The sequence below is a fragment of the Nicotiana tomentosiformis genome, chromosome 5, assembly GCF_000390325.3.
Source record: "Nicotiana tomentosiformis chromosome 5, ASM39032v3, whole genome shotgun sequence".
Lineage (NCBI taxonomy): Eukaryota > Viridiplantae > Streptophyta > Magnoliopsida > Solanales > Solanaceae > Nicotiana > Nicotiana tomentosiformis.
The window spans coordinates 43866000-43881231 of NC_090816.1; the positions used below are offsets into that span (position 1 = coordinate 43866000).

The 15232-nt window shown below is 37.4% G+C and overlaps 1 protein-coding gene and 1 long non-coding RNA gene across 2 annotated transcripts; one reads left to right on the top strand and one right to left on the bottom strand.

Moving 5' to 3' along the window:
* The first annotated feature begins 3278 nt into the window (after window positions 1–3278).
* On the top strand, window positions 3279–12106 carry LOC104105190 (GCN5-related N-acetyltransferase 6, chloroplastic-like). Its single transcript, XM_070175965.1, has 8 exons — window positions 3279–3889; window positions 3987–4200; window positions 4298–4361; window positions 7850–7959; window positions 10734–10877; window positions 10954–11107; window positions 11177–11253; window positions 11354–12106. Exons 1-8 carry the CDS (start codon window positions 3786–3788, stop codon window positions 11417–11419), a joined length of 933 nt encoding a protein of 310 aa, XP_070032066.1. The 5' UTR covers window positions 3279–3785; the 3' UTR covers window positions 11420–12106.
* On the bottom strand, window positions 4837–9702 carry LOC138891507 (uncharacterized). Its single transcript, XR_011407779.1, has 2 exons — window positions 9572–9702; window positions 4837–4934 (listed from the first exon to the last, which is right to left on the bottom strand). It is a non-coding gene; the product is annotated as an uncharacterized lncRNA (long non-coding RNA).
* Window positions 12107–15232: the final 3126 nt, after the last annotated feature.

A 15232-nucleotide genomic window follows, 5' to 3' on the forward strand; every position in this document is an offset into this window, starting at 1 on the left:
GGCCTATGGTCCAAGAGTACTAGACTGGGAAACACAAGCAAAAGAATTACCAGCAACAGAAGTATCAGTCTGAGCAACCAAGGCTACTTGTGGAGATGTCTGCTTGCTTGCTCGATACTGAAGAAACTCATTATATTCTCTTTCATATAAGGAAAATCCCTGGTTACCTATAGTCTCGGTCTAAGAAACATAAGCATTTTTGGGTGGTCGACCATGTAAAGAATAGCACACTTCACGAGTGTATCCAAGTTTATGACAATAAGAACACTTGGGTCTAGATATTCCAAAATGACCTTCTCCTCATCTATTCTCCATAGTTTGAGATGCCCGATTTTCCACTGTCTGGGATGCGAGAACAAAGGAGTCAAGTGTCTGTGATGAGATCACAGGGTGACTTGGTGCTGCAGCAAGGCGAAGTAATCGAGAGAATAATTCATCAACTGTAGGGACAGTCGGACTAGCCAAAATCTGGTCACGTACTGAATCAAGGTTATTAGGAAGTCTAGCGAGTGTAAGAACTAGAAACATCTTCTGTTGTTGCTTTTGTTGCTTTTCAATACTAGCAGAAACTCACATCAACTTTTCAAATTCTTCCATGATTGCCTGTACTTGTCCCAAGTAAGTAGACATATCCAATTCCTATTTCTTCAAGCTTGTCATTCGCGATATCACATCATAGAAATAAGATATGTTATTAGTTTATAAATTACGAACCTTTTCCAAACTAAATAACATATCTGGAATGGACGGAACAAGGGCATCAACTTAGAATCATTAGATTGTCACAAGATACTATATAACTGAGCATCGACCTTCTCCCAAAGTGCTTTGGCGTTTTCATCTCCTTTGCTAGCCCTTTTTGTTAAATGATCTTGATCGCCTTGACCTTTACACTAAAATTCGACCTACGAAGCCCAAGCTAAGTAATTTGAACTTCTCATTAAAGGTTTTGAGGTAATCATAATACCAGAACTTCTAGAACCCATTTTTTTAGACCCAAAAGCATCAAGTCCGAGAGACATGGTTGGATTGAAGAGAGGGCTAGCAAAAATATCAGCAAATAACAGAAGAGAAAGCCGAAATCTGGATAATTTTGCCGGAAAAATCAGAAACAATTGCCGGAATGTGGAATGTTTTTCGCCGGAAAATAAAATACTTTGCCGGATTTGGGTGAAACTTGGATGGGTAGGCTCGAAAAAGCCTTACGAACAAGCTGTCTGAAGAAAAGAATTCAAAATCTGGCCGGAAAAAGGCCACAAGCGCCGGCGCGTGGAGAAGCAGTCGTCGAATTTCTGACCTCCGATCTGCGCGTGAGGGCATGTGAGAGGTCGGTTGCCGGAGATCTTTTATGGGGTTTGGTCGCGGAAGGCTTGGGGACCCTGTGGTGGTGTTGGTTTTCACACAACACCAACAGAGACTAATATGACACAAATCAGCCCTAGAAACTTGCCAGAATTTGACGCACGACAGTTGTCCAACTTTTTCGGATGTATCTCACTCACGCTCTGATACCATGTTAGAAATAATACATCAAAAAGTTATATTATTGATGTGTTAACTATAATACAAGTACCCAAATTTATAACAATACACAATACTTACACTACTCCTATTCCATGTAGGACTATGCTTATTTACATAATAACTGACTAACAGAGTGGGAGTCGACTACAATTGAGGCACAACAGAATGTCCAGCCGGGGGAGTCGACTAGACATATCTGACAAGAAACGCAGATTGAGGGAGAGTTGACTACAACGCACTCATGTCAACTGATCAACATGGAAGTATTTTTATTGTTATTTTGTCATCATCAAAAATGAGGAGATTGTTAGATGTAAGTTGATTTCAATGATGTAAAATAACCAATTTCTTTTTATGTGCAGGAACAGTTTCTGAGCAATAGAATGGAGGCATAAATGAATCAAAACGAAAAAGGAAAGAGGAGTGGAAAGATCAATCAAGGGAGCTAGCAAAACTAATCAAAAGGATATTATAAGAAGGTTCTCAATCAAAGTAGGCCAAGGGCACGAAATCATCCGCTGAAGATTCTTCCACATAAAAGCGTCAATCGACATATCAATCAAGGGATTTGGCAACGAGAATATTCTCTCATTAAGGGAAGAAATAAATCAAGACCACGAGTCAAGGCAAATCAACAGAAGAATTAGTCTGGAAAAAATTAATTTACAATTCCTTTTGAGAACAACTCCCTTGGGTTTGCAATCCCTCAAAAAGACGTACAAGACATGAAGGCCTCACGAAGTATAAATACCTTCTACATCAGCCTTGGAAAGACATACTTTGATCGAACCAATTTCAATCTCTTTATTCTACTTCAAACAAACACTGTAGTCTGCTTTAGATTTCTTGTGTAACAAAGAAGAGAAGAGAGAGTAAAGAACACCGGTGAGGCATTGTATCAATTATAGAGAGAAGAACAAAGTGACAAAAGTTGTTAGTGTATAATAACATCAACCCATCTGTACTAAGTTACATCATACTTGAAGAGATCATCCTTGCAACCCAAGGGGACTGGACTGGACGTAGGATTCATTCTGAATCCGAACCAGTATAAAACGTTCTGTGTTATTTCCTTTCTGCAATTTATTTTCTATATTTTATTTTTGAAAAACCCAGTCAACTAGAACGTAAATTAGTCGACTACCTCAAAAAAAAAAAGAAAAATTATAATTCACCTCTTCCACTTTGAAGTATTATTCAATTGCCTACATCCACTTACAATATAATCCTAATGTTTCTTTTGCTATCAAATTGTCACAAGTCAAACTATAGTATCATGAGCTCGTATTTCAGGCAGTGCTGGATCATTGGCCATCCCACTAAAATATTAATTATGTAAAAGGTACCAATCTTTCCTTGTCTGGATAAAGAAACCCATAATCTTTATCTATTTTCAGTCAATAATTTGCTAAAATAAAGAAACCAATATCGATCCAACAAAGACAATAATCTGAACTACAGTCTATTTTGTAGATAACAAGTGATGAATAATTCTTGTGGACACATTATCCTGCAATAAATAGACAACTCAGAAAGTTTATTATATAGAGAAAAAAAGTAGTGTAAAATCGGTGATCCCATTTGTTGTATTAAATATTAAAATGTAACGTGAGGATGACAAGGAAGCAATCTGGCTGGCTGCTATAGATCCACATATGGATGACAATGATATGCCTTCACCTAATAATAGCCGCTAATGGTTTCCTTTCCAAACCCATGTGCTCCACAAATCAATGTTTCATAGGATATACCAAATTTTACTAGCACACAGACAACCTCCTAGCTGTGGCCGTTGCTCTCTGTTTAAACTTTAAATTAATTAGCTCTGTTTAAACAAGCTTTCCAAACAAAGTTATAATCAATCATATGTGTCTCAATCCCAGAATATTAACTTCAAACATCTTAAATTCACCCGTGCCCGATCCTAAACTACTCAATGTCAGTTATTCATCATAATTTATCTATTTTGCGCTAATCGCCAATCTACTAACTCTCCTCCTCTATTTAAACTTTGGATTAACTATACTATTTGAAAGTCGTATAAGAGGAGTTCAAGGTACAAAGTCGAGATTAAAAGCAAAACAAAAATAGCACTAGATAGTCTAGGTACTAAAGAAGATACTTAAAATCTGATGTGATTAGTTTGCTGAGTTGTTATGTGGATTACAGCCTTCAAAGTATATCTTTGGCCTCTCTGTTTGGTGCTCAAGAATTAAAAAGCTTCTAAGTTTCTCATTTCCTCACCAAGAAAAGCATAAAAAATGTCAACAATGGCTTTCCATAGTTGTGGTAATTTCCTCACAAATTCTTGCTCTAAAATGGGAAGTCTCTCCAGACATCTGAACATTTCTGCTTCCTGGACAATGTCAGTAAGTTCATATATTTCCGGAAAACGCCATCGCATTAATTTATATTATACATAAGAAAGTAAAGATCAACCTCTTATTAATTACTTTAAGCAGGTCACTGGATCAAAATTCCTCGGGCATAGGGAAGAAAGAAGTATCTACAGAATTCCATCGCTATCCGTTTCTGCAGTCTCAGTCTGAGACAAGTTACACATCAAATCTCCATTTTGATAGAATGCAGCTGCCAGATGAAGTGTTACACCAGGAAAACAGGCTCGAATTTGGTCAGTTCATGGCACGTGAAGCCATGTTTGACGAAGAATATTGGGTTAGTATCATTTTTCCACAATATAATCTTTAGTGAATGTATGTTCAGCCTCAGTTAGTGGCTAAGCTGCACTCAAAGCTGTATGTGTTTTTGACAGACAGCAGCATGGCTGAGAGCAGAGTCTCATTGGGAAGACCGCCAAAATGATCGGTATGTACCCTGTTTCATGATAGTATAAGTTTCTCATATATTCAATCTCTTACGCCATCTCCAACGCTGCTGCATTTTGCGTCAGTTTTCGGAGAAATTTGGAGAAATTTGGCTCCAATGCTCCTCCATTTCTTTTGCTTCAAAATGATAATGAATAGTATTCAGTTCTTCCGTTACTATTCTCTATTACTTTATTATTATTTTAATTATTTAATTTTTTAAATTTATCTCTTTATATATATCTAATTATATTTATGTAATATCTTTATAATATTAATTTTATATTTTAATTTTGGCGTATAATTTTGATAAATTAATTTTCATGCATTTATTATTTTTATGTAAACTTGTAAGTTAATTTTATTATAAGTTATATGATAGTAGATGAAAATCATCGATTTGAGCAATTTTTAGCTCGACACAAAAGAATTAAGGACAAAGATGTTGCGGAAGCCAAATGTATATAGTGTGAATGAGTCACAACTATTATACCAAAAATTATGACAACCACTAAATAATAAACAAGACAATAAGACAACAATAAAAGAACACCAGAATTTACGAGGTTCAGCCAATTTTGCCTACTTCCTCGGACACAATCAATATTTTATTCCACTCCAATATTGCAAGTGAAATAATACTAAAGAGAGAAGATACAAATGCCTTAAGAAGATAAAAAAGGCAAATGAGAGGTGTACATAAATCCTAAACATTAGGCCGCCTTTTATAGGGTGAAATTCCCATTCAAAATTGTCATCCACCGATGTGGGACTTTTGACAATTTCAACAAATCTCTACCTTGGCAAAATTCCACATCTTCAATTTTCTCTCAATAACAAATTTTGGTTGTGTCTTCATCTTCAATCTTTAGTGTTCAACAATGTTGATCAAATCCAAACAATGTTGAAACTTGACCGCAGTCACCACTTTTGTCAGCATATCAGCAGGGTTCTCCGTAGTATGAATTTTCTTCACCGTGACTCCACCTTCTTCTATGATTTCTCGTACGAAATGATACCGAACATCAATGTGCTTCGTCCTTGCATGATAAACTTGGTTCTTCGCTAATTGAATAGCACTTTGACTATCACAAAAAATTGTAATATTTTTTTGTTCAATACCAAGCTCCTTTAGCAACCCCTGAAGCCAAATTGCCTCCTTCACAGCCTCCGTAATAGCCATGTACTCTGCCTCTGTTGTAGACAAAGCAACTGTTGACTGCAAAGTAGACTTCCAACTAACTGGTGCCTTTGCAAAAGTAAACACATAACCAGTAGTTGACCTTCGTTTGTCTAGATCACCCGCAAAATCTGAGTCACAATATCCAACTACAGACCGATTGCCTTCCTGCTCAAAAACTAACCCAACATCTACAGTACTATGAATATACCGTAGAATCTATTTCACAGCTTGCCAATGCTCCTTTCCTGGATTATGCATATATCTGCTAAGAATTCCAACGGCTTGTGAAATGTCAGGTCTCGTACAAACTATTGCATACATCAAGCTACCAACATCATTTGCGTATGGTACCCTTGACATATACTCCTGTTCAGTTTCATCCTTTGGCGACATAGTAGTACTTAGCTTAAAATGGGGAGCAAGTGGCGTACTAATTGGCTTAGTCTTCTTATCTATGCCAAAACGCTGTAGTACTCTCTTCAAATATTCTTTCTGAGATAAACAGAGTTTCTTTGAACGTCTATCTCTTATTATCTCCATGCCAAGAATTTTCTTTGCCTCACCCAGATCCTTCATCTCGAACTCCTCCTTCAGTTGAATCTTCAACTTATCAATTTCTTCCGAATTCTTGGAAGTTATCAACATATCATCAACATATAGGAGAAGATATACAAAGGAACCATCATTAAGTTTGCGCAAATACACACAATGATCGTATTTGCTTCTCTTGTATCCTTGCCGCAACATAAACTTGTCAAATCGCTTGTACCATTGTCTAGAAGATTGTTTCAATCCGTACAATGATTTTTCAAGTTTGCATACCATATTTTCTTTTCCAGCAACTTTGAATCCTTCTGGCTGATTCATGTAGATTTCCTCCTCCAAGTTTACGTTTTTACATCCATCTGAACTAGTTCCAAATCCAAATGTGCTACCAAAGCCAACATAATTCTAATGGAGGAATGTTTTACAACTGGAGAAAATACTTCATTGTAATCAATTCCCTCCTTCTGAGCATATCCTTTGGCCACCAATCTTGCTTTGTAGCGAACATCTTCTTGGTTAGGAAATCCTTCTTTCTTTGCAAATACCCATTTGCACCCAATTGTTTTCTTTCCCTTCGGGAGATTGGCCAATTTCCATGTATGATTCTGATGAAGGGACTGCATTTCTTCATTCATGGCAATCCTCCACTTATCTTCTTCTGAACTTTGGATTACGTCTTTATAAGTGGTAGGAACACCATCAGCTACAATTGAGGTTGCGCAAGCAATTGTCTCTATGAGACGAACAGGTTTCGTTATTGTCCTTTTTGGCCTGCTGGTTGCTATTGATTCAAGTTGTTGTCGAGGTTCCTGAGTATGAATCTCCCTCTTTACTGGCTCTTCTTCCAGAGGGTAATCTTCATGAGTTTCCTCCTCTGCTTCTTGTGTAGGAAAAATAAATTTTCCCTCAAACTCCACCTGCTTTGATGCACCACCAGTTTGTTTGACATCTTCAACTGTCACCTTATCTGTTATGGCAGATTCATCAAAGGTAACATCTCTGCTGAATATAATATTCCTTGTCTCTGGACACCATAAGCGGTATCCTTTGACTCCAGAAGTAATCCCCATAAATATAGCCTTCTTTGCTCTCGGATCCAATTTTGACTCTTTCACATGATAGTATGCAATTGAGCCAAACACGTGCAAAGAGTCATAATCTACAGCAGGTTTTCCATACCATTTTTCAAATGGTGTCTTGCCATCAATAGCAGCAGATGGTAGACGATTAATGAGGTGGCATGCATATGTAATTGCCTCAGCCCAAAATTCTTTGCCCAAGCCAGCATTGGACAACATACACCGTACCTTCTCCAGTAAAGTCCGGTTCATACGTTCTGCCACTCCATTCTATTGTGGTGTATGTCTGACAATGAAGTGTCGGACGATGCCATCATTTTCACAGACCTTATTGAAATGATCATTTTTGTATTCACCTCTATTGTCTGTGCGAATACACTTGATCCTCCTTCCTGTTTGATTCTCCACCATCGTCTTCCATTTGAGAAAAATTCCCAACACTTCATCTTTCCTCTTCATTGTATACACCCACACTCTTCGGGAAAAATCATCAACAAAGGATACAAAATAGTGCTTCCCACCCAATGAAGGTGTTTTGGAAGAACCCCAAACATCAGAATGTGCATAATCCAAAATGCCTTTAGTATTATGGATCGCTGTACCAAATTTAACCCTTGTTTGTTTCCCTTTGACACAATGCTCGCAAAATTCCAAGTTGCAAGTCTTTACACCTTTTAACAATCCTTGATCAGATAGAGCTTTCAAGGATTTCCCTCCAGCATATCCCAAGCGCATATGCCATAGCCTGGTTGCTACTGCCTCTTTGTCATCACTGGATGTCACTGTCGCTGTCCCAATAACTGTACTACCACGATAGCGGTACATGTTATTGTTCTTTCGATTGGCCTTCATTATCACTAGTGCACCGGAGCATATTCTCATCACTCCATTTTCTGCAATGATTTTGAACCCTTTTGATTCTAGGGCTCCCACAGAGATGAGATTCTTCTTCAAACCCGGTACATATCGAACATCTGTTAATATTCTGAACATTCCATCATGGCTTCTTAATCTTATTGAACCAATGCCATATGAGGTAAGAGGGCTGTTATCCACTGTGTGGATGACTCCATATTCTCCTTCTTGAAAATTCACGAACCAGTCCTTGTTGGGACACATATGATAGCTACAAGCTGAGTCCATCAACCATATGTCTGATGATGTTGATAACTCTGTTGTAACTAATGAGAAGTCTGAATCATCACAATCAGCTACATTTGAATCCATAATGGCCTTTCCATTGTTATGTCTGGCCTTATTCTTCAACTTCGGACAGTCTTTCTTCCAGTGCCCCTTTTCTCGACAAAAGGCACATTCATCTTTGCTGGGTCTAGATCTCGACTTGGATCTTCCCTTCTTAGTCCTCGTTTGATTTTGAGGACGACCCCTCACAATTAGTGCTTCTCCTTCTCCGCCCTTCTGTTTTTCTCCCTTTCTTTGTTCATAGCTGTACAAAGCCGAACAAACTTCTCTGAGAGAAATTTCGTCATTTCCATGGAGTAGAGTAGTTTCAAGGTGCTCGTACTCATTAGGAAGTGACCCCAACAACATCAAGGCCAAGTCACCATCATCAAAAGTTGCATCCATATTTTGCAAATCTGTGACCAACTTATTGAAACTGGTGATATGTTCATTCATTGTGGTACCAGGAACATAGGTGAAGCGAAACAGTCTCTTCTTCATGTACAATTTATTTTGACTGTTTTTCTTCAAAAATTTATCCTCCAGTGCTTTCCATAATTTACTTGCAGAAGTTTCCTTTGTGTATGGATATTTCTGCTCTCTAGCAAGGTAGGATCGAATGGTACCGCAAGCAACACGATTGATAATTTTCCAATCTTCTTCTCCAATAACATCTGGCTTCTTTTCTTCAATGGCAAGATCTAGCCCTTGTTGAAAAAGAACATCTAGAACCTCGCCTTGCCACATCCCAAAATGTCCTGACCCGTCAAAAATTTCTACCGCAAATTTCGCATTTGACACAATTCTTGTCATAAGCGAAGATGCCAACGATGACGTATTATTGACACTTGATGTAGATTCTTCTTGTTTATTGTCTTCCATTTTGACACAAATATTATTTAGTAGCTGACGACACAAATCAAGATTATTTCCTTTCTGGTGTGGAAGATCAGACTAAGCTGCAACCACAGAGCATACTCAGACAGAACCTTGACTCAGTTACCAAGATAGATCTTTTCTGATGTGGAAGATCAGACTATGCTGCAACCACAGAGCATACTTAGACAGTACCTTGGCTCTGATACCAATTGTTGCGGAAGCCAAATGTATATAGTGTGAATGAGTCACAACTACTATACCAAAAATTATGACAACCACTAAATAATAAACAAGACAATAAGACAACAATAAAAGAACACCAGAATTTACGAGGTTCGGCCAATTTTGCCTACTTCCTCGGACACAATCAATATTTTATTCCACTCCAAAATTACAAGTGAAATAATACTAAAGAGAGAAGATACAAATGCCTTAAGAAGATAAAAGGCAAATGAGAGGTGTATTTAAATCCTAAACATTAGGCCTCCTTTTATAGGGTGAAATTCTCATTCAAAATTGTCATCCACCGATGTGGTACTTTTGCCAATTTCAACAAATCTCCACCTTGGCAAAATTCCACATCTTCAATTTTCTCTCAATAACAAATTTTGGTTGTGTCTTCATCTTCAATCTTTAGTGTTCAACAATGTTGATCAAATCCAAACAATGTTGAAACTTGACCGCAGTCACCACTTTTGTCAGCATATCAGCAGGGTTCTCCGTAGTATGAATTTTCTTCACCGTGACTCCACCTTCTTCTATGATTTCTCGTACGAAATGATACCGAACATCAATGTGCTTCGTCCTTGCATGATAAACTTGGTTCTTCGCTAATTGAATAGCACTTTGACTATCACAAAAAATTGTAATATTTTTTTGTTCAATACCAAGCTCCTTTAGCAACCCCTGAAGCCAAATTGCCTCCTTCACAGCCTCCGTAATAGCCATGTACTCTGCCTCTGTTGTAGACAAAGCAACTGTTGACTGCAAAGTAGACTTCCAACTAACTGGTGCCTTTGCAAAAGTAAACACATAACCAGTAGTTGACCTTCGTTTGTCCAGATCACCCGCAAAATCTGAGTCACAATATCCAACTACAGACCGATTGCCTTCCTGCTCAAAAACTAACCCAACATCTACAGTACTATGAATATACCGTAGAATCCATTTCACAGCTTGCCAATGCTCCTTTCCTGGATTATGCATATATCTGCTAATAACTCCAACGGCTTGTGAAATGTCAGGTCTCGTACAAACCATTGCATACATCAAGCTACCAACAACATTTGCGTATGGTACCCTTGACATATACTCCTGTTCAGTTTCATCCTTTGGCGACATAGTAGTACTTAGCTTAAAATGGGGAGCAAGTGGCGTACTAATTGGCTTAGTCTTCTTATCTATGCCAAAACGCTTTAGTACTCTCTTCAAATATTCTTTCTGAGATAAACAGAGTTTCTTTGTACGTCTATCTCTTATTATCTCCATGCCAAGAATTTTCTTTGCCTCACCCAGATCCTTCATCTCGAACTCCTCCTTCAGTTGAATCTTCAACTTATCAATTTCGAAAAGAATAACAGACATACAGTACTTAAGAGTGTTGTTGGGACTCTAGATTTGATGATTGGGCACTTGTCACATGGAGAGGATTTTCCTGGGGTATTCTGGTGTACCTTAAATAAAAAGATAGCGGTAATCTTTTATTTCAAAGATTTGAAAGTTTTCTGTTCCACAGGAAAGGGTGAATGCCCAAGTTTTCTGCAACATTGAAAGAAGATCCTCCAACAGATATGGTTATATTGCAAATTTATGTGTTGCCAAATCTGCTCGAAGGCAGGGTGTTGCAAGAAACATGTTACATTATGCTATTAGATCGGCGAAAGCAAATGGTAAGGAATTAGGATGCACCAGTTCCATAATTGCTTGTATCACCAAAACACCTAAATATAATCTGACAGGTGCAGAAAAGGTGTTCGTGCATGTACATACCAACAACGGACCTGCACAAAAGCTGTATCAAAAGGTTGGCTTTGAGGTAATATAAACCAGAAAAATCAGTTATAACTTAAGTCACTCTTCTGGTTTTCTTATACATGATCAAGCCCAAAATTCCATTTATGCTTGTCTTATACCAGGTTGTTCAAGTGCCAAATCTTAAACTCTCCGAAGAGCAACCTCACTTGCTTTTACTCGCAGCATGAAATACATTCAATGCAAGTCAACTTTCTTCTTTCCTGACATACTTGGGGGGCATACCCTGCACATCTTATTAGCTCCCAACATGCAAAAAATTCACATATATTTAGTAATGAAAGCTTCAAGTGTGATTAAATAAATCATTCATGTACTGCTTACAAGGCACAAAATTTGAGAGGAAGAACTAATCAATAAGTTTCCAATGACAAATATTCATCATGTTGTATACGGTCGAAATCGGGCTTGCCTTTCGCATGACTTATCGAGAGTAGAACATGATAGTGCAAAGTTCAAACTCGTGTTATATCGAACCATGGTACGAATGCAAATTGCCGAGCTCGTGACTCAGAGATCGATTAAGATCGACCTTGGCCAAGATCGAGACCGAGCAAGATCGAGGTCGGGCCAAGATCGAGATCGGCCAAGATCGAGACTGGCCAAGATCGTGACCGAGCAAGATCGAGTGAAGCTTACCGAGCCAAATAACGAAAAGCCGAAATATCCGCAATCATGCGAGAAACACGGCGTAAATCAAGGAGCGGCCAACTAATTAGCCTATCATGAGATTCCTAATTGTATTAGCATTGTATCAATAGTAGGACTTCCCTACTATATAAAGGGGGTGTATCATTTGTAAAGACAGATCTTTTCAGGCAATATAAAGAAAAATACTACCTTCTTTTAGCTTGCAATATCTTGTTATTCTGTTCTTATATTACTTGAATCTCCACTTGGTTTGAGGGTGATCGAACTCGAGGGCTAAGGCTATTCGATTCGTTTGGTTTGCGTTCATTTCTTTTACAGTCAATTTCAATATTAATATACATATACATTTCCTCAATTTGTGCCAAGCTATATCACGTATCCTTAAAACTGCGTATAAATTCAATTGTTATCGATTTTTCGTGTAAACAGTTTGGCGCCCACCGTGAGGCTAAGGATAATAGTGATTGGCTGGTACTACCTTTCATAACACACACTATTTTACATTGTGAGTATCTTTGGTTCCACGCTAAAAAACAAAAATGTCAAACCCTCAATCAGCGCCTCTACGTGTTGACAACGAGTCCGGTCACCAAAGTAAAAATAACAACACAACGCCCGGTAATAAGATACCGCTTGCTGATCCCGTTGGAATTCTGATCGTAGATCCGATCGACGCTAATTCGTATGTGGCTATCGATGTAAATTTGCCTACCAACCCAGAAAATAGCGTTCGTGGTGGAGCGCGGTCGGTGATTCGAAACACTCAAAACGTTGAAGGAGACGAGATCAACCTACGAATGACCTTCGAAATGCTACAGGCTCAACAGGCGGCGATAACTCAATTACAGAACCAAAGTCGCGCACCAAGCTGGGCTGAGCCCGATCCTCCCCGGGAAGCCGCCCGCAGGGATGTATCGGTCGTAGATAGATCAAACGAATGTGAATCAGGGGCTAGCTCCGAAGTTGTAAAGATGCTTGAGGAACTGACGAAAAGGATAGAATCATAGGAGAAGAAGATTGATGCTAACGATAAAAAGGTGGAAACTTAAAATTCCAGGGTAGACCAAATCCCAAGAGAACCTCTGATATTGAACCTCCGAATAATGGCTAGAGAAGTTATTTTATTAAGTCAGTATAAAATACTTATCTCTACTTGGTCCGTTCAATACATACAAAATGTACTAGTACAAGAAGTCGGAATTAAACTATTCCCATAATCAAGATAAATTATATTTAATCTTGTGCTACAATCATTTGTGATGGTTTGTCCAATTCCATCATTAGACTGTGAACATGATCTTTATACTTATAAGAACCGATAATTTAATCTTCCGTGTATAACCTAAACTCTATACATTAAATCATTTACTATATAAGTGAAGGACACAAACGAATATATGATCTATTTACAACTTTATTAAAATTGAATAAATAATTGTTCCATAATAAACACTATATCCAAACCAAAATTCATGGTTAATAGTATATATCCCAACAATATCCCACTTAAACTTTTAACCATGACAATTACTAGAATATACTATATCTAAATGCATGGTTAATAGTATATTCCCTAACAATCTCCAACTTAGACTCATAACCATGCATCTATAACTTTCACAGCTATCCTTTTGCACGACTATTAAAAGTCTCTGCCAATAAGCTTTTGCTAAAAGGAACTTGCCATTTTCAAATGTAGTTTTTGTCTAGTAGTGCTTTGTCGTAACTAACTAGCTTGGTATTAAGCTCTTCAGGGATATTGTTATGAAACTCTCCCAAGAGTATATACCAAACTATGATTTTTCTTACTATTCTCCCACTATGACGAAGTACTACTAATATTATCTTTATTACCTTACGGTATTGAAATATTAATGACTTTTTCCTATAGTGTTCTCTGCTCAACATCACTCCCACTACTTGGAGGTAGTAAATTTCTTTTCGTCTATTAACGTTTCTCCCACTACTTAAATGCAATGGAACGTCACTTCCGACATATAGAGTTGTATGTAATTGAGCGTTTGAATTTTTAGATGATTCATTTGTTATTCCTTTTATTAGTTCCTATAAAACTAGTTTACTTCTAGAAACATAGTTTATTAAATAATCCTATTATAGAGAACTGGTATTTGTGCTAACAATTACCTTCTTTTCTTTATGAAAATAAAATAAACCTCCTTTCTTTCCCTTGGATATCCAATAGACGCGCAAACAATCATCCTTGATTTTATCTTATCTATTTTTCCTTTCAGTATATATATTGGACAATTTCATATCCGAACTTGCCGCAGATCGGACTTACGTTAAGTCCACAGTCCTATGGGGTCCAAGATACTGACTTAGAAAGAACTAAAATAAGAATGTAATTGCAGTTTCTAAGGCATCTCCATAACGAAAAAAGAAATAACTCAGAATAACTCACCATTAATCTAAACATCTCTATAAGAGTCCTATTTCTTCTCTCTACTACACCACTCTATTATAGAGTATTTGGTGTAGACAATTGAGATATAATCTTCTATTTTGATAAGTAATTAATGAACTTTATAGAGAAGTGCTAGCCACCTACGATCAGATCGTAGTAATTTAATATATTTTCATGGTGTTTCCCCATATCAAGCCTTAAAAATCAAAAATTATTCAAAGCATTCAGACTTACGGTGCATAAAATAAATATATTCATAGTCCGAGTAATCATTTATGAATGTCATAAAAATATTCAAAACCACCTCTTTCTTATATATTCATTAGACAGTACAATCAAAAATGGATTAGTTCTAACTATCACCAGCTCTCTTTTCTTTGGAGCAGAAATGTTTTTTAGTCACATTTTCTTCTAAACAGGATCCATAGTTGGTAGTGCCTCTACTTTAAAAGAACCTTAAGGTTCATCATTAACCAACTGAAATCCTATCCAGATAATTATGACTTAGACGCAAGTGCACAGATAAGTTTCATTCAATTTTAAAGAATATTTTCTCTTATATGGTAGACTAATATTGTGATGACCCGATAGATCATCTTATGTCTTAGAACTTAATTCTGTGCTTTGAAGCCTCAAATACCTCATTTTAGCTCTCCTCGATTTACGTGCGTAGTCTGGGTGTTTTTCTAAAAAGTTTTTATGTTAAAAACTGATAAAAATATGATATTTTTGCCTTAAAGCTATTTGAGTTGACTTCGGTCAATGTTTTGAGAAAACGGATTCGGATCCGTATTTTGACGGTCCCGATGGGTCCGTATCATAATTTGGGACTTGGGAGCATGCCCGAAATCGAATTCGGAAGTCCCTAGCTCGAGTTATCGCATTTTGTTGAAATTTGAAAGTTTAA